The sequence below is a fragment of the Molossus molossus genome, unplaced genomic scaffold (genome assembly GCF_014108415.1).
Source record: "Molossus molossus isolate mMolMol1 unplaced genomic scaffold, mMolMol1.p scaffold_m16_p_12, whole genome shotgun sequence".
Lineage (NCBI taxonomy): Eukaryota > Metazoa > Chordata > Mammalia > Chiroptera > Molossidae > Molossus > Molossus molossus.
Genome location: NW_023425347.1, coordinates 91,161,056 through 91,185,108, shown reverse-complemented (window position 1 = coordinate 91,185,108; position 24,053 = coordinate 91,161,056). Strand labels below are relative to the sequence as shown.

Sequence of the window (24,053 nt, the reverse complement as noted above, 5' to 3'; positions counted from 1 at the left end):
ACAATCTCACTAATTAGTATGTGGTAATGCTACTAAGGCAAGGGCTCTCATCTCAAATCACCAACCGACAGGTTAAATATACTTACCAAAAAAGCATTTTCTATTACATCATTAAGAAATAACCTAAGTAGCCTTGGCTGCGTGGCTTAGTTGGCTGGAGTGTTGCCCCTACATGGAAAAGTTGTGGGTTTGACTCCCAATCATGGCACATATGTAGGTTGTGGGTTCAATTCCTGATTGGGGTGTGTGTGGGAGACAACCCATCCATGTTTCTCTCTCTCTTTCTCCCCCTCTTCCTTTCTCTAAACATATCCTTGAGTGAGGATTAAAAAAAAAGAAAAAGGAGAAGAAATAACCTAAGTAGTAAATATTTTAAAATACTTGGTTTGGTTTCAAGACGAAATGAGATATTTTGATCAACATTCACAAACAAGCAAGAAGACAGTATACTTGAGGGGTAGTTCAAACTTAGAGATTTACCTAAATTACAATAAAAATATCAGAAAAACCTTTACAGCAAAGTACAAATTCTGATCTTTAACAGACATTGTAAATTAAGGATAAGCCTTGATTATGTCCGTTTTTCTTTTTGTAAATAAATTAGATTTGTAAAGTTGTTCCCTCTTGGTTTTCAGTCAGCAGTTAATGCTCTGTCATTAGTGGCATGACCTCTAGAGATTTTTCACAACCGCCCTAATCCCAGTAAAATGTATACAACTCTGTCTTACTTTGATAGTTAGAATTGGTTCCTGGGTGGTTCTCCAGGACATACTTCTTCAGAGCAGTGGTGGAGCAGGTCTTCGGCTCATTCATGGCAGCAATGGCAGACAAGATTGCATATTCCATCAGGCTTCCACCAAGCAGGGGTTTCTCCCCTGATTTCTTCAGCTGTTTTCCAAGGAGGAAGAGAAAAGCATCAAGACAACACTCTCCCAAAGCAGGTCAAGACAAGACTCCTCTGCACCAGGTGGGTCGGAGTTCCTGCATTAGCACAGATATGTTTTACAATAAATTGTCATGTTAGGGACTTTCTCTTCCCACTTATCAGGTATGCAATCCAACTGAGGAGTCCCAACCCTCCTATGAATATTTTCTCCTTCCATCTATCCCTCCCCATCCAACCTAAAATGGCTAACCTAACCCAAAGGGAGAGTCTACCCCAAGAAGCGGGTTAACTTGTTAGGCCCCCCCATAAATTAGGATTCTTTTATTTGAGAATACTTCCTATTTCTGAATCTGAAAAGTGATGTAATTATAAGAATAATAAATAGCCTTTTGAATCCTATAGGAAAATAGCAAAAGTAAAGTCTGATCATACAAGAGAAAATCACATAGGATAGGCACAGAAGGTTGGGGAACAAAATAAGTACCAATAAGCAAAAACTTGAGGCAAAAGGACAAACTTGGGTATGGTTCACAACAATGATTCTTTTTTTTTTATCCTCACCTGAAGATATTTTTACATTTATCTTCAGATAGAGCAGGAAGGAGAAAAGGGGGAAGAGAGAGAAACATCGATGTGAGAGAAAAACATCGAGTGGCTGCCATCCATACAACCCCAACCAGGGTCGGGGACAAACTGCAACTGAGGTGCATGCCCTTACTGGGAACCGAACCCAGGACTCTATGGTCCACAGGCCGACGCTCTAACCACTGAGCCAAACTGGCCAGGGCACAACAGTGATTCTCAAACAGTGGTCCATATACCCAATGGGGTTCCTGAGACCCTTTCAAAGGACATGCGAGATCAAAATTATTTTCATAATAATACTAAGATGTGATTTGTCTTTTTCACTGTGATGATATTTGCAGATGGTGGAAAAGTTGATGGGTAAAACTGCTGCTACCTTACCACAAATCAAGGCAGAAGCACAAAAACTACATAGTATTTTATTTTTTACAGCTAGACACTAGAGGTTAAAAAAAATGGTGGTTTCACTAAGGAGTTGTTCTTGATAAAGTAGTACAAATTATTTTATTTAATCTCAACCCCAGTGCATGTCTTTGTGATATTTTATGGGATGAAATGGGGAAGAATGCATAAAGCATGTCAACTGTATATATGGTGGTCTCAAGGAAAAACACCGTGATTATTTGAGTTGTGAGCTGAACTAGCTGCATTTTTTAAGGAAAATCCTTTTTACTTGAAGAATAAACTATGGTTATTTAGACTTAGGTATCTGGTAGACATTTTCTTGAAAATAAATTAAGTAAGCCTGTCACTTTGCAGAAAACAACAGTTATTTGCTGCCAATAAGAAAACTAAACTTTTCTTTTTTTAAAAATATTTTTTATTGATTTTTTTAGAGAGGAATGGAAAGAGAGATAGAAACATCAATGCGAGACAAACATTAATCAGCTGCCTCCTGCACGCCCCCTACTGGGGATGGAGTCTACATCTGGAGCATGTGCCCTGACCAGGAATCGAACAGGAAGGGACCTCTCTGTCCATGGGACGTGGCTCAACTCACTGAGCCACAGAGGCCAGGCTAAAATCAAACTTTTCAAGAGGAAATTTAAATTGGGAAAACTTTTATCTACCACTGTAAACTTGATTACTTCCCAGTACTTAATACTGTTCTCATGATATCAGTGGGTGATTTTAATGAATATGACTCTTGTTATTGATGAAATGTGTCAACATTTAAACAATCTGCATAATTTTCCAAATGACTGTGTTACAAAATTATGCATGGTTAAAAGATCTTCTCAAACCCTGGCCGGTGTGGCTCAGTTAGTTGGGTGTCATCCCATGCACCAGTTGCTGGTTCAATTCCCAGTCAGGGCATATATCTGGCTTTCAGCCTCAATTAGAGGCAGACAATCACTGTTTTATTCTCACATTGATGGTTCTCTCTCTCCCTCTCCCTTCCCTTCTCTAATAAAATCAATGAAAAAAATCTAAAAAAAAAAGATAAGGTGACAATAGACCACTCTCTCCAAAAAAAAAAAAAAGTCAAGAAGTTTACTGATAGTGTTTCAGGTTCCACATGGCAACTAACCTTTAAGAAACCACCACAAAATCAATTAATGTAATACATCATACTAACAGAATAAGAAAAAAAAAACCACATGATCATCTCAAGAAACAGAAAAAGTATTTGAAAAATGAGATAACCATTCATAACAAACTAGTAATAGAAGGGAACTTTCTCAACCTAATAATAGGCATATATGAAAAATCTACAACTAACTTAATGGTGAAAGACCAAATAGACAAGGGTGTTTGCTCTCATCACTGTACTGGAGTTTCTATCCAGTGCAATCAGGAAGGAAGGGAGGAAGGAAGGGAGGGAGGGAGGGAAAGGAAGGGAGGGAGGGAGACAGGAAGGAAGGGAGGAAAATCCAGACTGAAAATGAAGAAGTAAAATGGTCTTTTATTTGTAGATGACATAATCCTGTACATGTAGAAAAATCCCAGGAAATCCACAAAAAGTCCTAATGAACCCACAAAATACTGGAACTAGTAAATGAGTTCTACAAGGTTGCAAGACACAAGATCAATGAGTAAATCAATTGTATTTCTATAGGCTATCAATGAACAATTTGAAAAGGAATTGAAGAAAATTCCATTCACAACAGCATGGAAATATTTAGGAAAAAACTTACCAGAGAAAATATAAGACCTATACACTAAAAACTACAAAATACTACTGAGGGAAGTTAAGAATCTAAATAAACAAAGAGAGCCAGTATTTGTGGATTGGAAAACTCAACACTGTAAAAATAGTGATTCTCCTCAAATCATCTATAGATTCACTACAGTATCTATCAAAATCCCAGCTGGCTTTTTTGTAAAAATTGAGAAGTGGATCCTAAAATTCCTATGGCAATGCACAGGACCCAGATTAGTCAAAATAATTTTGGGGAAAAAAAAAAAAAGAGAATTTATATTTCCTAACTTCACTGCAAAGCTGCAGTCACCAAGACAATGTGATTTTGGCATAAGAACTCATATAGATCAATGGAACAGAAATGAGCATCCACAAATAAACCCTTACAATTTATGGTCAATTCATTTTTTATAAAGCTGCCAAAACAATTCAATGAGGAAAGGATAGTTTTTTCAATAAATGGCACTGGGACAATTGAATAGCCACATGCAAAAACATGATTTATACCCTTACCAAACAACATAAACAAAACTTAATTCAAAATTAATCACAGACCTAAATGTAAGCTCTAAAATTATAAAACTCTTAATAGAAATAAACAGAAGTAAATCTTTGTGACCTTAAGTTAAGCAATGATTAGATATAACACCAACAGCACAAACAACTTAAAATGATAAACTGAACATCAAAATTTAACACTTCTGCCCTTCAAAAGATACTATTAAGTGAAAGCACAGACCACAGAACAGGAGAAAATATTTATAAATCATGTATCTGATGAGGAACTTGTATCTAGTTATATAACTCTTCTAATTCATTAAGACAAATAACCCAATTTTAAAAATAAGCAAAAGATTTAAACAGACATGTACCAAAGATTTAAAAAATGTCCGTCAAGCACATGAAAAGATGGTCAACATTAGTACTCTTCAGGAAAATACCAACCAAAACCACAATGACATGCCATATTGTAACCACTAGTATGGCTATAATAAATGAGACAATAAATAGTGTTGGCAAAGATATGGAGAAACTGGAACGCTCACACATTGCTGGTGACACTGTAAAATGATGCAACCACTTTGGCAGTTTCTTAAAACATAAATATACTATATAGTCCACCAAGTTCTAGTTATATATCCAAGTGAAATAAAAACATATATCCACACAAAGATTTGGATGTAAATAAATGTGGTAAGTTAACATTGATCATTAACAGCTAAAACAGTGAAAATAACCCAAATGTTTATCAACTCCTGAACAGATAAACAAATGTGTTAGATCCAGACAATGGAATACTATTTAGCAATAAAAAGAAATAAAAGTACTGTTTCATGCTGCAACATGAATAAAGGTCAAAAACTGTATGCTAAGTAAAAGAAGCCAGTCACAGAAGATCACATGTTGTGTAATCCTATCTATATGAAACATGTAGAAAAGGCTAATCTAGCCCTGGCCAGTTTGGCTCAGCAGTTGGAACATCAACCCCGTGGATCAGAGAGACCAGAGTTTGGTTCCCACTTGGGGCACGTACCTCAGTTGCAGTTTGTCCCGGCCCTGGTTGGGGTCGTGTGGGTGGCAACCATTCCACGTGTCTCTCTCACATATATGTTTCTCTCTCTCTCTCTCCCTCCCTCTTGTTCTATCTCAAGATAAATGCAAAAAAAGAAAAGGCTAATCTATAGAGAGAGACAGTAGATTAGTAGGGTGGCTGGGGATGGGAATGGAAATGACTACAAATGGGCATAAGGATCTTTTTTGGGCAATGCAAATGTTCTAAAATTGGATTGCAGTGATGGTTGTACAACTCATAATTTACTAAAAATTATTGAATTCTAAATTTTAACTTAAAATGGTATATCTTATGGTATGTACACCATACTCAATAAAGCTATTAAAAATTATCATTTGAGCCCTGGCCAGTTTGGCTCAGCGGTTAGAGTGTCGGCCTGCGGTCCGGAGAGACCCGGGTTCGGTTCCCGCTAAGGGCACGTACTTCGGTTGCAGTTTGTCCCCGGCCCTGGTTGGTCGTGCGGGTGGCAGCCACTCGATGTGTCCCTTCACGTCGATGTTTCTCTCTCTCTCTCTCCCTTCCTCTCTCTCCCTCCCACTCTATCTGTACAAAAAATGGAAAAATATCCTTGGGTGAGGATTAAAAAAAAAAAAAAATTATCATTTGATGAGTTTGGGTATAGTATCAAAGAATAATATCCACAACTATTTGAAAATTATCTTTAAATACTTTCTCCTTTTAAAAGTATTTCTGTGAGTTGGGTTTTCTTCATAGATGCAACACAAAATATACTGAAAACAAATACCAGCTGTTTTCTATTAAGTTAGACAGTAAAGACTTTTGCAAAGATGTAATAAACAGTGCCCCTCTTATCATTTGAATTTTTTTTTAAGTTATTTTTTGCCCTGGCTGGTTTGGCTCAGTGGCTGGAGCGTCGGCCTGCACACCAAAATGTCGTGGGCTCAGTTCTGGTCAGGGTCATGTGGGAGGCCAATCAATTGATGTATCTCTCTCATATTGATGTTTCTCTCTCTCTCTATCTGAAGATAAATGGAAAAATATCCTCAGGTGATTAGAAACTAAATAAATAAGAAATAAAAATATAATTATTTCAAGAAAATGTTAACATGTATGTGATGGGTTTATTTTTTATTTATTTTTATTTATTTATTTTTTTATCCTCATCCGAGGATATTTTTCCATTTTTTTGTACAGATAGAGTGGGAGGGAGAGAGAGGAAGAGAGAGAGAGAGAGAGAGAGAGAGAGAGAAACATCGACGCGAAGGGACACATTGAGTGGCTGCCACCCGCACGACCAACCAGGGCCGGGGACAAACTGCAACCGAAGTACGTGCCCTTAGCGGGAACTGAACCGGGGTCTCTCTGGACCGCAGGCCGACGCTCTAACCACTGAGCCAAACCGGCCAGGGCGTGATGGGTTTATTTTTAAATGGATTTAACGTTAAAAATTTCCTTTTTTTCTTTTAAAGACAGTCATTTTTAATTAACACTTTTCTTAAAATTGGTTTTTAGAGAGAGCGGAAGAGAGAAAAACATTGATGTAAGAAGGAACATCAATTTGCATGCCCCCAACCATGGATCAAGCCCACAACCTAGGCATGTGCCCTGACCAGGAAGTGAACCAGCAACCTTTCTGTGCAAGAGATGATACCCAATCAAGTCATACTGGCCAGGGCTAAAATTTTCTTCAGTTCAAATTTCCAATATGATAAATATTGACAGGTATAACCCACAAAAGCTCTTGGGGGTCCTCAATAAATATTTAAAGGATAAGGAAGTCCTGAAACCAAAACTTTTGAGAACCACTTTGCTACAACCAAGCCTTTTTGGCCTCTAACCTGGAATGTTCCAGAAGCACCTTTACCAGTTATTTGTTCTAACTGGCCTCTCTCTACTGCTCTCTGCAGAGCATTCTTCAACAGCTGAGGCCTGCAGAGAAAACAAAAAATAGTGATAAATATATCAATGAAGGAAAGATTTGAAGAAATAAATCCAGGGTTATTCCTTGAACTAAAGTTCTGCTTTCTATTACATGTAGTACTTTGTTAAAATGGACAATAAAGTAATAAATTACTGGTACCCTTAACAAATGGCATTCTTTTTTCAAGCAAGGATGCTAAGTCATTACCTGTACATACAGACCAGTTTCCAAAATGACAGGGCACTCCAAAAACCTATCATTTATTATTATCAGACCACAACAGCAACCAAACTGTGTAATCATGCAAAGAATGGGTATATTTAAAGTTCCATCCAACTCTAGAATTCTCTGAGGCAAAATTCCTAGTAGGTTTTAAAAAAGTATATACATATTAACAAAAAACAACTGAGTCACTTTTTTACAAACCAGTATTTAAAAGCCAGCCTAATAAAATTCCCTGAGAAAGAAAATAGGTTGTTTTTAACATAGTATCTCTGTCTTAAGAGGCTTGATATTAAAAAACAAACAAACAGACAATGTTATCAAAACCAAACGGCAGGCAAGAAGAAACTGAGTATCACTGAAAACATAAAAACAAGTAAAAATGAAAATAATACAGAAGAACAAAGTGGTGAAGCAAAAGCTGTCCTATCAAGGGGTAGTGGTCTGAATGGTGGCTGGGGAACCTTAGGTGTAGGGAGAAAACAGACTGACTTTTGGCTTAAAGCAGGTGTGTAGGGAACCTTTTTCTGCTAAGGGCTATTTGGTTATTCATAACATTATTTGGAAGCCATACAAAATTACTGACTTAAAAATTAGCCTGCCAGCCCAACTGGTTTGACGCTCAGTGGTTGAGCGTTAACCGATGCACTAAGAGGTTGCTGGTTTGATTCCTGGTCAGGGCACATACACAGGCTGTGGGCCAAATCCCCAGTGGGGGGCATGCAGGAGGCAGCCAATTGATATTCTCTCTTCATTGATGTTTCCATCTCTCTTTCTAAAATCGATAAAGAAAAAAAAAATTAGCCTGCCATATTTGGTCAGGCTAATTTGGTGAGACACGTGATGTTTAGCTGGTATTGATTTTGCGGGCCTCACATGGCCTACAGACCAGACGTTCCCCTCCTCGGGCTTAAAGGGTCTATGGTATGGAACAATGCAGAGTCAAATGGAAAGCTATATATCTGGCCAACAAAAGAATATCTGAAGAAAGGCTTAATCACAATCCAAGAGTTCGGTGATGTGTTTTGCCACACCTGCCAAGAATTACTGGAATAGCACCCAATAAGGAGAATATCAAGCAACTCATTTGAAACTGGTTAGACAATAATGAGGGCCAAACTATTATCATTTGTGGTGCTTCATTGAGCTTTGCCTTTTTCTTTTCTTTTTTGTTAATCCTCATCCTAGGATATTTTTCCATTGATTTTAGATAGAGAAGGGGGTGGGGGGAGAGAGAGACACACACACATCAATGTAAGAAAGACACATTGACTGACTGCCTCCTGCAGGACCCTGACTGGGGCTGGGGAGCAAACCTGCAACCCAGGTATATGCTCCTGACCAGCAATTAAACCTGAGACCCATGAGTCTGTGGGCTGAACCTCTAACTGCTGAGCCAAACTGGCCAGGGCTGACTTTTTCTTTGGAGAAGAAACTTTCAATCTTTTATAATCACTAAGCATTACAGGGCTGAGCTGACATGTTATTAATTACATCATCCATATGCTTGGGGAAGAAGAGTAGAAGGGATTCCCCCATGATCAAATAGGATGCTGTAGAGTAGGAACTATACCGTCAAATCTTGTACACACTTGACACTCCAAATGAAGAAACTCCCAATAAAAACAACTCCCAATGAAAATATTTCTAAGCCAGTGCTGTTCCATTCAGGACAAATATGATTTATGCCATGGCTTAAAACATGCACATGCACATTCTGTTGAGTCATTCGTCCCACAAACATTTACTAAGTATTTAATATAGTTATGCAAGAATGAACACATAGATCTGGTCATTAAATTCAAGGAGTTTAGGAGATGATGAATACATAATTATGGTAGAGAACGATATGGGTCAAGGTTGAAGTATATGCATAGAGCTTTAGGAACATATTTGAGTGGTTTACCTGTGAAACAATTTTTCTGTTATTTGCTTTATAAGTTAGATTGCTTAAAGGCTGATTTCTAATGGGGGTAATCACACAGCTTAAGTAAAACACTGAAACCCCGACTCTCTTATCAATTAAATAACTGGTCTGAAAAGAATCTTCCGAACCTAGGTTCAAATGCTCCAGGAATGAGTATCAGTTCCCTTTAACACCAATTATCATGTTAGCATAAACCTTGTCCTGGATGAGTTCCATCAACTACTCAATAGTTCTATCACTCACTCACTCCTATCTTCAGGTAAAACCATATTTAACAAATGCTTCAAAGCTTCTCAGATTGGCCCTATCTCCCCAATCACTGCCATAACCTTAGTATAAGCCACCATGCCCTCCCTTCTGGGTACTGTGCTGCTGTTTTCATAGTGCACTCCACTATGAGGTCAAATGCCTATGAAGACCCTCTTTATTACGTTCAACAGAACAGGGGTCAGGTCTAAGTGCTTCAAACCAGCTTCAAAACCTTCCGTGACATGGTCCCAACCCTTATTAGTCTAGATCCAGTCAGATCCAGGCTTCTTTCAGTTCCCAAAAAAGGATGCCAACTCCTGCCTTTGAAAATTTCTAATGAAGCTCCTTTTCCATCCTTTTCTCACAAAGCTCATTTGTACCCTATTCTACCATCCCATCTAAATTCTACATATTCTTCTATTAAGGCCCATCTTCTTTTTAAAATATATATATTTTTATTGACTTTAGAGAGGAAGGGAGAGGGAGAGAGAGACAGAAACATCAGTGAGAGAGAACACTGATTGGCTGCCTCTTGAACGCCCCCTACTGGGGAACGAGCCTGCAACCCAGTCATGTGCCCTGACCGGGAATCGAACTGGGACCTCTCAGTCCATGGGACAACGCTCAATTCACTGAGCCACACCAGCTGGGCTCAAGACCCAGCTCTTTAACTTACTGCTAACTGCCAGGCACAGCTCTTTTCAGAAAACATTCTGTCTATATCACACCATTTTGCATGTACTATGGTGTCAACTGCTGATCTAAATAAACAAGGTAATACAACAACTCCAAGAAATAGGTACTATTATTGCCTGTACTTTACTGACGGGGAAAAGTTAAGTGACACTGAAAAATTAGGTCAGCCCTGGATGGTTTGGCTCAGCGGTTAGATCATCGGCCTTTGGACCAGAGAGTCCTGGGTTCAGTTCCCGCTAAAGGGCATGTACCTTGATTGCAGTTCATCCTCGGCCCTAGTTGGGGTCGTGCCTCTTTCATGTCGATGTTTCTCTCTCTCTTCCTCCCTCTCCCGCTCCATCTAAAGATAAATGCAAAAAATGTCCTCGGGCGAGGATAAAAAAAAATAAAGAAGAAAAAAGAAAAATTAGGTCATTTATCCAAGGTCATATAACTAGGCAGCGGAAGAACCAGGTTACAGATTTGGGCAGTCTTGAGTGCAGATTTTGCATTCTTACTCATTATGTAATGCCAGCCTTTTCCAATATAAAATAACCCTAAACAGTGCAAAAAATAAGAGATGTGTAATTTAAAGATGAAATAAAGTTCTGGCTTCACAGTGAAGCAGGTAAAATTTTTTATCAGCAAAATTGAGGTAGAAATATACAGGGTGTCCTCGGATGAGGATGGAAAAAAAAAAAGCCATGCAGAGAGCAAATCGAAGGTAAGAGATGAAGAGCAAGTTGCAACTGATAGTAGCAGGAATCTAAGTAAGAGAGTTACACCAGTCTGTTAGAAATGCACAGATGGAATTCAGATCAAGAGCCTCTAGAAATTACTGAGTTGAAACTGTTAAGAATCTAAAAGGTCTCTCAAGAAATCAATATGTTGAAAGTAAAGTATAGGGCATAAAATTAAATTTTGGGCTTTGTTCAGTTTTAGGGTGAGTAGAAACGAGAAAAATAGAGAATATGAAGTTACACCATACACAAAGATTAGATTTTAAAATTTGATTTCTAAGGCCTTACAACAGAATTATCTTCAAAAGTTTCTAAAGGTAACTTCTTAGAAGCCAACCCAAAACTGCGCACATACCCAGTTTTTTCTCTAGAGTTGCACAAAGTCACTGTTATTAAATTGAGGTGACTAGCATATTACCAAAAAAAAAAAAAGTCTTTAAACATTAGAATGATATTTAGCATGATCTCATGCTTACACCATGAGAATTAATACAAACTCACTACATGCCGGCACTGTTCTAAAGTGCATGTACTAAGAGAGTTAAGCCTCCTAATAACCCCATGAGTTATATACTGGTTATCAATGAGGAAACTGAGGCATAGAAATGACATACTCAGACATACAAAGCTCGAAAATGAGAGAATCAGGATTTAAAACTAAGCAGACTGGCTCCAAAGACTCTGCTTAGCCATAATGCTCTACAGCCTCCAGTATATAGAAGCAGAAATTCATGTTTAATCTCACACACTCCATGGCCTATGTCCCTTTGAGTGGAATTGGAATGTCCAGGTGAACTGGCCATATTCATTCACTCATTTAACAAATATTTTTTTTTAAAAAAACAATACAGATAAAAAACTCCTGGCCTTGCCCTGGCCAGTTTGGCTCAGTGGTTAAAGTGTTGGCCTGCGGACCAGAGTGTCCCAGGTTCGGTTCCCATTAAGGGCACATATCTTGGTTGCGATTTGTCCCCAGCCCCCCAGTTGGGGTCATGTGGGTGGCAACCACTTGATATGTCTCTCTCACGTTGATGCTGCGCCCCCCCCTGCTCTATCTGAAGATAATGCAAAAACAAAAAACTCCTGGCCTTCAGGAATATGACATTTTTATGGGGTAGACAGGTTACTTTTTTTTTTTGGTTAATTTTCACTCAAGAATATTTTTCCATTGATTTTTTTAGATGGAGGGAGGGAGAGAAACATCGATGTGAGAGACACATGGATTGGTTGCCTCCCGCATGACCCCAACAGGGGCCGGGATGAAACCTGCAACCCAGGTATGTGCCCTTGAACTGGGAATGGAGCACATGACCCTTCGGTCAGTGAGCCGATGCTCTAACTGCTAAGCCAAACCAGCCAGGGCTAGACAGGTTTTTTATTTTATTTTAAAAAATAATTTATTGCTTTAGAGAGAGAGGGAGAGGGGAGGAGGAGAGAGGAGAAGGGAAGGAGGGAGGGAGGGAGGGGGAGGGGGAGAGAGACTGATTTGTTCCACTTACTTATGTATTCATTGGTTGATTCTTGTATGTGTCCTGACTGGGGATCAAACCTGCAACCTTGGGGTATTGGGACAATGTATTAACCAACTAAGCTACCTGTCCAGAACAAGTTGCTTTTAAAAAAAAAGTAAATAAAATGTCATGTTAGAATGTAATACATACTATGGAGAAAAACAAATCAGAAAAGTAGGAGTCTTGAGTGTTGGGAGTGTAGGGCGAGGTTGCAAATGTAATTTAGGTGGTCCTATCAACCGATTTTTACATGTGAGCCATGGCTGGATATTGACTTGAAAACACCAACTGCAAAATATCATTTTGGAGACAACTGGAGTCATTTAAACATGGCTTTGCTATTGGAAAATGTTAAATTATTAGTTTTGCTAGAAATGATGTATGATTATGTTCCCTTCATATTTAGGTGTATGTTTAAAAAATAATAAGGCAGTCAAGGCAGGCCTGTGATAATAAGGACTGAGCAAAGTGGATTATGGGAGGAAACCCATCCCAGCAAAGGGAACAGGAAGGCTCTGAGGCCATCGAGGGAGGGAGGGAGTAGTAGGAGACTGTCAGAGATGCAATGGAAGTGAAGTGCCTTGAAGGCTATTCTAAAGACTCTGGCTTTTCTCTCTGTAAGGGAAAGCCGCTGGAAGCTTTGAGCAGCAAGGATATAATCTAACTTACGTTTTTAAAAGTCTCACACTCAGTACTACGTTAAGAACAGACTGAAGAAAATGGAGCCTGACAGAAGCAGTTAAAAGGTACTGCTCTAATACAGGTAAGAGATGATGGTGGCCTGAAAGAGAGTGGTAACAGTGGAGATACTGAGGTCTACTTACGGATATATTTTAAAGACAGAAAATGATGTTGCTATTAAATGAGATGGAAATTACATGGAAGGTGCAGAGCTTTTTTGGGGAAGGAAAAGGATTAAGAATTCAGTTTTGCACAGGTTAAGTTAGACATACCAGTGGTGATGTCAAACAGGCACCTGTATATATGAAAGTGGAGTTAGAAGGGAGGTATAAGCTAGATTTATATGTGTGTAAATTAGTAATGTATAGGTGGTTTTAAAGCATTGAGAGAATGGAAAAAATTACCAAGTGAATGTGGACAGAAAAACCCAAGGTCTAACCTTGGAGCACTCATATTAAGGAATCAGGAGATGGGATATCAGCAATCCTTACGAGATTGAGAAAGAATGGGTACTGCAGTTCAAGGAAAATCAGGAAGGTGTAGCCCTGAAAAGCAAGTGGAGTGTTTCAAGCAGGTGGCAGTCACCAACTGTGTCAAATGCCAGTCAGAGACCAACCAGCAAATAAGTTAACCACTGAACCACTGAAATTTGCAACACCGAAGTCATTGGTGACACTGAAAGAAAGAAGTAATTCAGGTAAAATGGTGAGGTTAAAATAAAAGTGTGACAAAACTGGGTTTAAGTGAAACTAGGAGGAGAGAAATTATAGAAAGCAAGTATAGACAACTCATACTTTAAAACTGTATTTTTCTTGTTCTTTTGTTTGGCCAAGTTTAAATATGGCCAAATTTCATGTGAAATACATGTATGACAACAGGACTCCACTCCAGTCAGCGGTAGAGAAAATCAATACGGTTTCACAGAAGTCAAGGGAAAAAAAATGTTTCCTATAACAAGGTCAATAGGAATTAGCATTTTTGGATTGACAACCCATCTATCACAAAGCAAATTTTGTTTCAGCATAAGATGACCACAGGAAATGTTCCCAAAGACCAGATATGGAACAAAGTTACACTGCCATCAATAACCTGTGAGTAGAGTAGAACTGTAATGAAAGAAGACGGGAGGATACAGTCTCCAGTCACCAAAGTAATAAAAGGGAAATGTGTCTGCATCTTTAAATGTACCAAAGAATGCCTTTCTTTCTGACTCACAGTTGCATCTGTGAGTCATAATCAGGGCATAAGAAACATAACATCAGGACATTAATTTCAGATTTTCTGCTTCTATAACTCACTTTTCTTTTGCACTATTTCACTAACTCTTCAATTGGGCACTCTAAAAACCACTAAGTGATCTTCTGAATATGTGGCTTCTGGGATGAAATCTCAGTAATTCTAACTGTATGTCTCAGTAATGCAAGTAAATTCTGTTACTAAACTATATCAGACAGTATATTAACATAGAAATATTCTGTAGAAAGGACACTGAATTAAATACAATTTTCCAAAAGTCATCATAACAAAGATCTCACACAAACACACTCAAAACACAAACTATGAGAATTACAAATTTAAACAAATTAGCATGTCTGCATGAATCCACAAATAAGCATATGATAGTCTAAATGTTTTAAGTGGCAATTTTAAAAATTGAAATGTTACTGTCAAAATTCTCAAAATTTTACGTTTAAATGATGATTATGCTATTTCTATGTAGAGTGTTATAGAAACCTTAATTCTTCATGTTCTGTTATAACTCTAAATAAAACATAATGAGACCAACCCTCATACCCATTAGGAAGGCTACTATGAAAGAAAAACAAAGTAATAAATGTTGGTGAGGATATAGAGAAATTAAAACCGTATGCACTGTTGGTGGGAATGTAAAATGGTACAGCCAGTGTGGAAAACAGCATGGAGGTTCCTCAGAAAATTAAAAATACAAGCCCTGGCTGGTTTGGCTCAGTGATTGGAGCATCAGCCCTCAGACCAAAAAATCTCAGGTTCAATTCTGGTCAAGGGCACGTACCTCGGTTGTGGTTCAATCCCTGGTCCTGGTTGGGTCATGTGGGAGGCAACTAATTGATGTGTCTCTCTCACATCAATGTTTCTCTCTCTCTCCCTCCCTCCCACTCTATCTGAACAAAAAGTGGAAAAATGTCCTCGGGTGAGGATTAAAAAAAAAAGTTTAATGCTGAATATTCTAGCAGCTGACTTCATGAAAAGAGTTCCCCTATCAGGGTCTTACAAAAGTTAACATGCAGTTTGGGTTTCAAAAAGAAACTATATGAAATATGAAAAAGAACACATAAGGGGCAAAAAAATAAAGTCCACATAAAAAGTTTTATTCCTGGCTCAGATGAAAGTAATCCTTGTTGAATATTTTATCTTTCTCCTTTCTCATGAGAAGGGGATAAGGGAATAACAATCATCTATGCTTGAAAGTCCAGGCCAACCGGTCATACCTGATGTCCACTCTAAGCTTAGGGTAATACTGAGACACATATTTTCTGATGAGACTGTAGGAAGCTTCTTTAGGTTCACAAAGGCGAGTAAAGGCCAGTGGAAGGATATCCTCCAATTTTACTTGTGGTTCTGGTTCCACTGCAGAGCTCCTGTTCTGAAATGTAGTATCAAAAATAATCATCATTAGAGAATATAGAGCTTTCTGTTAAAATATTTCTATAGTCATCTCAAAGGTTTTTCTAAGTTGGATGCCAGATCAACTAACCAATAAATTATCACTTTTCACATTCAAACAAACCATATCACAGTGGTGTAATGTTACTTGTATGGCAATTTCAGATACAAATTTCAGATTGAGAGAGTTAAAAATACATGTAAAAATAAAAAGGAACCATAAACTTTATTTACAGGTCTTAATTAATTTTTAGCCTTCAAATGCAAACAATGAAAAGGATCATGGAGCACCAAAAAGCACTACACAAAAGTCCATTGTGAAAGTGTTTGCCAGTTTTATGAAAAAAGTACAAAAATTTTCAGAGTTTTAAAAACAAATATGTAGAGGAATATTCATGATTTCAATTACTGACATAGAGGAAATACTGAATATTTATTTATTACTGTATACTTTCCATAAATGAAATTATGTATCCTGGGAAGGAAGAGAGCTAGTATTTACAAAAAGAGAATAAAAACTGGCTGTGGGTCTAGTTTTGGGATATAATATTGAGTAAAAATGTGCTTGTTTGCCTCCTGTTGTTTAAAAGATATTTCTCAAAAAGTAGGATCATTTCATACAGCTTCCCATAACTTAACAGGGCAGTTAAGTTCACAAACCCTGGGGCTGGAATGCTTGGATTTGCACACTGTCTCTTCTATTCACTAGCTGAGCAATAGTGAGCAAATTATTTGTAACTCTCTAGGCCTTAGTAAGAAAGACCAACTTGGCACAGTGCATAGCGCAAAATTGCTATTTTGAGTAGTAGTAACAGTGTCACAGCGTGAAATAAAACTGTGGTATATAGATTTCTTACCTTTCTGTTTCTGGATTTCTGAGGGGGTTTTCTTGATTTCTGGACCACAACAAAACTTCCAGAAGCACCTTTCCCTTTTACCTAAAGTAAAATAATTTTAGTTGCAATAACTAATATTTTTATTTTTAATTATTCTGGTATTCATATTTAACAACTTTATACCAGATTAAGTGAATTACAGAAAACAGTAATACAAGAAATAATATAAAATGCTGTTCAACTTGTCAGAGGAAAAAAAAAAAAGAACAATGGATCAGTCAAAAGACTTTATGGTATCATCTAGCTATTCAATATTGAACAACCCTGTAAACCCTGAGCTTTTGTTACCTCACCTACAAACTTAAGAATGCTATTGTGATACCAGATTAAACAGTCTATTACAAATTTTTTTTAAAAAGTCCCATGGAAGGAAGGGACACACTCTCTTGGGGGAAAATGAGAAAAACCTCTATCTTGAAAGGACAGTAGTTCCTTAAGCAAAAGTTTACAGCCCAGTTGATCTCACGCCATAATGCTTCCCACGGTTTGCCCATTACAGATTATTCCTGCATATTTGAAAGATTATGAAAGTCTTACCACATGTTTCCTTTCCCTAGTTTACAAAGCACTTTCATAGAACTTTAAAGCTGATTTACATTAACCTAAGTCCTCCATGCCTTGGCTTTACCTACACTGCTATGAATATAGCAATCCAGCTGAAATGCTTCCATTTAGGCATCAAACTGAGCATCAGGCTATGAGGCAAAAGAGTGTATGTCACAAACCATATTTTCATAAAGAAAAACACAAAGCCATCTCATAAACTGTGCTGACATACACTGTGATCATAGGACAGGACTTAGGTTCTAATTATATTGGTTAGATGATAACTTTTAATCATTGATTATTTTAAAGGCCACTTAAATCTCAGTTTTACAACGTTTTGAGAAAGCTAGAATGTCAGCTCCACACAGCAGGAATCTGTTTTCCTCGCTGTTGGACCCCCAAGCACCTGGCACACAAGAGACATTCAAAATATACCGGTGTAATTAAGTATTTGTTGAAAGTTCCCAGAGTTTTTGTTTTCTGTTTTTTTGGTATGTGCCCCTAGCGAGAACCGAAGACAGGACTCTCTGGTCCGCAGGCCGATGCTCCACTGCTGAGCCAAACCGGCCAGGGCAAAAGTTCCCAGAGTTTAAATGTCTGAGTGGCACAGAGTTCTGTATTAATCAAACATCGCAGAAAGGTATAAAAGAAAGGCAAAGGGACTCTGGGAATGCAATGAACTGAGTCCTTAGAATCATCTCTAACACTCCTGTGGGACGTCGGTAGTTACCTCATTCCTATGAACCTCTGAAGAAGGTTTAGATAACATCTAGTCCATTCGAGCTTTAGATTTTCATGATTCTAAGCAACATTTTTATGAACTATGCAAAGGAACAGATTTATGCTTGAAATCAATATTGGTTTTAGTACTAGTTTCAATTTACTCATGCTTCTCTGATGGTCCTAACGAGTTTTAATAATTTTTAGACAAGATTAGAAAAAGGTGAACTTACTTACAAAGCTAATTTATAAGGGCAACAAGTCTAGTCACATAAGCAAGGCTTTAAAACAAACATGAGCCAAAAGCAATTATGGTTTTTGCTGCTGCAACAGGATTCCTTAACCCCACTACTCATCTTCAGCACAAAGTCCCCAAAGAAAATCAAATTAAAAGTACAAGCAGTTAGAAAATAATTCCACTATCCTATTGCTTCTACTCTCTACAATAGTTATAAAAGATAACTGGCAGTGATTTTGAAATCTAGTCTCAGATAATAAAAGTAGGTTAAGCTTAAGCATTTCATCATGTTAACTTATTTTTAACAAAAAGATACAAAAAGACTATTTTTAAATATGGACTTACATGTTAGAATGATCTTATTACCAACAACTGTTTAATACCTGTTTGATGACACCTCTATTTAATTCTCTTTTCAGGGCTTGTTTAAGGAGGTAGCCCCTTCTCTCCAGCTCCAGAGAAGGGTACTTATGGATGATATATTTTCGAATAGCAACAACTGATGCACCACTCTTTTGGAAGCATGCCTAGAAAACAGATTTACCAAACCATACACATTATTTTAAACTAGTTGCTTTTCTTCAGACAGAGAATCTGACATGTTATCAAAATAAGTGAACTTAGCAGATGAAAAAATGGCAAGAAAGAATGAACAGTAGTTCAGGTAAGTTCATTCATCATGGGTGTAGAGAAATAAAGAATTAAAATATTTCGCCCTGGCCAGTTTGGCTCCGCGGTTAGAGCGTCGGCCTGCGGTCCAGAGAGACCCGGGTTCGGATCCCGTGAAGGGCATGTACCTTGGTTGCAGTTTGTCCCCGGCCCTGGTTGGGTTGTGCAGGTGGCAGCCACTCGATGTGTCCCTTTCACATTGATGTTTCTCTCTGTCTCTCCCCCTCCCACTCTATCTGAACAAAAAATGGAAAAATGTCCTCGATGAGGATTAAAAAAAAAATCAAAACATTTCTGCAACAATTTAAAATTGTTCAAAATAGCAAAGAGAAGATAAAACATGTGAACAACATTCTGTGTTAATGAAGAACCTCATTCCATTTTAATTCTATTCTATATTTAAAAGATAAACCTTCAACACTAAAACTGGGAAAGCAGAACATTGGATCACAGGTCTTGCCTATTTTACATAATAAGTTTTGGCACACCAGGACCAGTGTCTCTCTGTAGGGTTTGTGTGAATGTCAGCAGAGAACATAAGCCAAGATACTCTGAATAAATGGCATAAAACTGGATTTATAGGTGGCAAAATCTTAAGGGGAGTTTTGAATAATGACAGGATATTAAATTGCAATCGAAAGTGCCCCCTTGTCCGGCTAGTGTGGCTTAGTGGTTGAGCGCTGACCCATGCACCAAGAGGTCGCTGGTTCGATTCCTGGTCAGGGCACATGCCCAGGTTGTGGGCCCAATCCCCAGTGTGGGGCATGCAGGAGGCAGCCAATTGAGGTTCTCTCTCATCGATGTTTCTGTCTCTCCCTCTCCCTTCCTCTCTCTAAAAATGAATTTAAAAAATTAAATTAAAATAAAAAAAAGAAAGTGCCCTCTTTCATTTCTATTTATCTATATTCCATCTGACTAATGCCCATGGAAGATTTAAGCAGGTCATTATGTCACAAAGGCAGCAAGTTTTTTTCAAATGCTTTATATTATGGGCTACTCTATTAATTTTGTGTTGTCATTGTCTAGAAACTAAATATAGCACATACTCATTCTCATTGGATAAAAACTTGGTTGTGTTATCTTATATACTTTGACAATAAAGAAAAATAACTCACAGATAGATGGACCAGAAAGACTGTACAATACAAAACAAGTTGTGATAATATGGGTCCATTTACTTCAAATAAATGTCTCTGACCTATTACAACCTATTGTTTACTCCTGATCTTATTTTTAAAAAAGGTTGGGGGGAGAAAATAGGCAAAAAAGAACTCTCTAATGTCAAAACAATTCTTTGCTCCACCAAACTGACAATGAGATGGAAGTAAACATCAGGACTTGTGTTTGATTCAGAAAATGGTCTCAGTGGCCCAAAATCTTGATTTGTTACACTGCATGTATACATATATACATATTTTCATAATCATATTCAAACTATTCTTTAGGCCTAATTATACTGTTTTAAATTTTTTTGTTTTACTATTTTAAAATTTCAGTCCCTTCTCTATCCTCACTGTAACCCTACTCCTTCAAACCTAGGCTGAGTGGTCATGAAATGAAATCCTTGAAGGAATACAACACAAAGAAAAGAGATCTCACTATAGTCAAACTATCTAGAACAAGAAAGTTTTCTTAATGAGTAAGAGCACTCCCCCCACCCTTTACTTATTTTTGTTAATCCTCACTCAAAGATATTTTTTTCCCATTGGTTTTTTAAGAACGAAAGAAAGGGGGAAGGGTAGAGGGGACGAGAGAGAGAGAGAGAGAGAGAGAGAGAGAGGGTAGAGGGGACGAGAGAGAGAGAGAGAGAGAGAGAGACTTAGATCTTAGATTAGTTGCCTCCCGCACACACCCTGACCAGGGGAACCTGCAACCTAGGTATGTGCCCTTGACCGGGAATCGAATCCATAACCCTTCGGTGCTTGGGCCAATGCTCTAACCACTGGGCGACACTGGCCAGGATGAGAATACTTGAAAGCGTTCAGGGAGAGGTCTGAAGACAAACCCTTTTCCAGTTTGTGTCAAGTGCTGTCTTCTCAAATTCTGAGAATGACCACCAGGAGGTTGCTCCTTTCTATATTCACCACACTTGGTTAAACTGATCTCTATTTCTCTCCCCGTTCTACCTCAGACCTAGGGACAGGGTCCCTGAAATGAGGGAGTCTATAGCTTCTCTTGTAACGTCTCTTAGCATTTGATCATGTGAAACAAACGAGGCAAAATTAACCAGAAAGCCCGGCCAGTGTGGATCAGTGGTTGAGCATCAACCCATGTACCAAGAGGTCGCCGATTTGGTTTCCGGTCAGGGCATACACCCAGTTTGTGGGCCTGATCCCCAGTGGGGGGCATGGAGGAGACAGCCAATGTTCTGTCTCATCGATGTTTCTCTCTCTCTCTCTCCCTTTCCCTTCCTCTCTCTCTAAAATCAATAAAGAAAAAAAAATTAAGCAGAAAAATTTACACAAAAAACATCAAGGTCAGATTAGAAAATAACCTTAAAAATTAAAATAAGAGCCCTGGCCAGTTTTTCTCAGTGGTTAGAGCAACGGCCTGTGATCCAGAGAGACTCGGGTTCGGTTCCCGTTAAGGGTACATACCTTGCTTGCAGTTTGTCCCTGGCCCTGGTTGGTCATGTGGGTGGCAGCCACTCGATGTGTCTCTTTCACGTCGATGTTTCTCTCTCTCTATCTTCCTCTCTCTCCCTCCCCTTCTATCTGAACAAAAAATGGAAAAATGTCCTCAGGTCAGGATAAAAATAAATAAATAAATAAGAGCCCAGCTGGTGTGGCTCAGTGGTTGAGCATTGAGCCATGGACCAAGAAGTTGCCAGTTCAATTCCCAGTCAGAGTACAAGCCTGGGTTGTGGGCCAAATCCCCATTGGGGGTGTGCAGGACGCAGCCAATTGATGTGTCTCTCTCATCAATGTTTCTCTCTCTCTCTCTAAAAATCAATAAAAAACGTATTTTAAAAAATTAAAATAAGAAAACCACACCTGATGATTGCATAAGTTAATGGAAATCAATGGATTATAACAAAGTCATAAAACTATGCAAGAAAGATATTTCTGCAAGTCTTCTGGAATGGCTAGGTGATGGAGCAAAGTAGTAAGGAGTATTTCTTTTAACTCATGTTTGAAAGATAACCACTAACAATATTAGATTCTCAGCTTTGAAAATGGACCTAAGGACAGAGAATATATTTAAAAAAAATAAAAATTCCCAATGCTATTCAGTTACCCCGAGCCACAATTTGTCTTACTCTATGTTATATCACTCGTAGATTCCTGACAGAGAAGTTAGCCCTTAAATATTTGATGAATGAATTAATATGCTTAGCCTTCAAATAATAATTACACTCAACCAGTAAACTGTATAAAAAAATAAAATCTAAAGATAAGTTGAAAATACTTGCTACAATAAATCTGAATTAAACAAAATTAACAGTGCTCATCAAATATAATTACATTATAAAAAAACAAACTTCACAATGGCTTTCTATTTAAATCTCTTTTAGGAAGCAGAGCAAGATTTATGATGTCTGGATAGGAATATGCCATTTTTAAATAAGCATAAGATGAAGAGAACAAACCTAAGATAAACTGCTTGAAGTAAAAACTTGCCTTAATGGCCTCAGTCAGGATTGCATCCATCTTGGGACGTGGGGAGGAAGCCATCGGTGTTTGTTTCTGGGCCCTCGCTAGCTGGCTGGCAGAAAGGGTAGCCCAGGAAGGTATTGTTTTTTTCACTTTCTTCTCCTTTTCTTTAGATGGATCTTTCTCACTTTAAAACAAAGAATTGTTATTGTGCAAAATAAACTCTCCAGAAAGAGGCATAAAGTCAGAAAGAGAAAAAGATCAGGGAGCGATAAAAATTGTTTTAATTTACTTCCACACTAATGTGACATGTAAAATAAATAAAATTTTACTAAATAAAACATTTAAAAAATATGGTACTATAAATGAACTAAAAAGGTGTTTACTCTTAGGTGCAGGAGAGAGGAGTCCTATATATTAGCACTGGTATAAAGTGCCAGTACATATAAGAAATCAGAATTTTTAAATGTACTCCAACTACAATAGATGAAATTTAGTATAGTGGAAAGAACTCAAGCTCTGAAGTCAGAGAGCTTGGGTTTCATTTTTACCCCAACACTTACTAGCTATATGATCTTAGTAAGTGACCTGAGTCTCAGTTTCCTAAGCTATACAACTGTAATATAATACCAAACACTTCACAAGGTTGTTATGAGAATTATGAGATTATGCTTATAAAACAATTTTGTAAGCCATAAAGCATTACATGAATTTTATTCTATGTAATAATAACAGCACTACATATACTCGGAATATAGGGAAGCTGTTAAAAATTCCACAGACTTTATGTATACCTATGAAACTGGGATAAAGGATTCCCTGAGGATTACAGCTAGAAAGTATAGCTATTTCTTTTTAAAGAACTTTTTATTGATTTTTAGAGAGAGGAAGGGGGAGAGAAATATTAATGTGAGAGCAAAGCATCAATCGCCTGCCTCTTGCACACCCCCTACAGGGGATTGAGCCCCAAACCTGGGCATGTGCCCTGACTGGGAATCCAACTGGCAACCTTTTTTTGGTGCATGGGACGACGTCCAACCAACTGAGCCACACCAGCCAGGACAAGTTATTCTATTCTTTAAAAAGTAATTCCTAACTGTTGTGACCAATTATGAAAAGAATAAAATGAATGCTATCAGCTGTCATGCAAAAACAATTTTTTTAGTCAATAAAGAATTGGTACTACATTGTAGATTATCAGATTCTCAGTCACCCTCCAAATGAATACCTCATCAAATATATACAGAGTTTTAGGTCATTCTAGCAATGGCTTGATATAGATTAATGCTTTCGAATATAAGCATATAAAAGTAACTTTACTCCTGGCACAGAGGGACGAGTAATTATTAATGGTGAAGTGTCTCCCAGGTCAGATTTTAAGTCATGTTTCAATTGAATTTATGTCAATGTTTAAAAATATCAGACATTCAGAAAATAAATAAAAAAACAAAACATTGCCCTGGCCAGTTTGGCTCAGCGGTTAAAGCGTCGGCCTGCGGTCCGGAGAGACCCGGGTTCGGTTCCCGCTAAGGGCACGTACTTCGGTTGCAGTTTGTCCCCGGCCCTGGTTGGTCGTGCAGGTGGCAGCCACTCGATGTGTCCCTTTCACATCGATGTTTCTCTCACTCTCTCCCTTCCTCTCTCTCTCTCCCACTCTATCTGTACAAAAAATGG

The 24,053-nt window shown here is 38.0% G+C and overlaps 1 protein-coding gene across 8 annotated transcripts in view; it reads right to left on the bottom strand.

Annotated features, from left to right (window-relative positions):
- The window catches only part of HP1BP3 (heterochromatin protein 1 binding protein 3), a 42,257-nt gene that overhangs the window by 6,894 nt on the left and 11,310 nt on the right, over positions 1–24,053 (bottom strand). For 6 of the 8 annotated variants that reach the window (XM_036255621.1, XM_036255619.1, XM_036255622.1 and 3 more), the window contains 6 exons: positions 22,407–22,566; positions 18,501–18,644; positions 16,575–16,655; positions 15,543–15,697; positions 6,987–7,077; positions 729–888 (listed from right to left, as the gene is read on the bottom strand). In XM_036255621.1, coding sequence (XP_036111514.1) covers positions 729–888; positions 6,987–7,077; positions 15,543–15,697; positions 16,575–16,655; positions 18,501–18,644; positions 22,407–22,566 — 791 coding nt within the window. Of the gene's footprint in view, positions 1–728; positions 982–6,986; positions 7,078–15,542; positions 15,698–16,574; positions 16,656–18,500; positions 18,645–22,406; positions 22,567–24,053 lie in introns of those variants that run through there. The other 2 variants (XM_036255625.1, XM_036255626.1) reach the window with 2 other exon arrangements.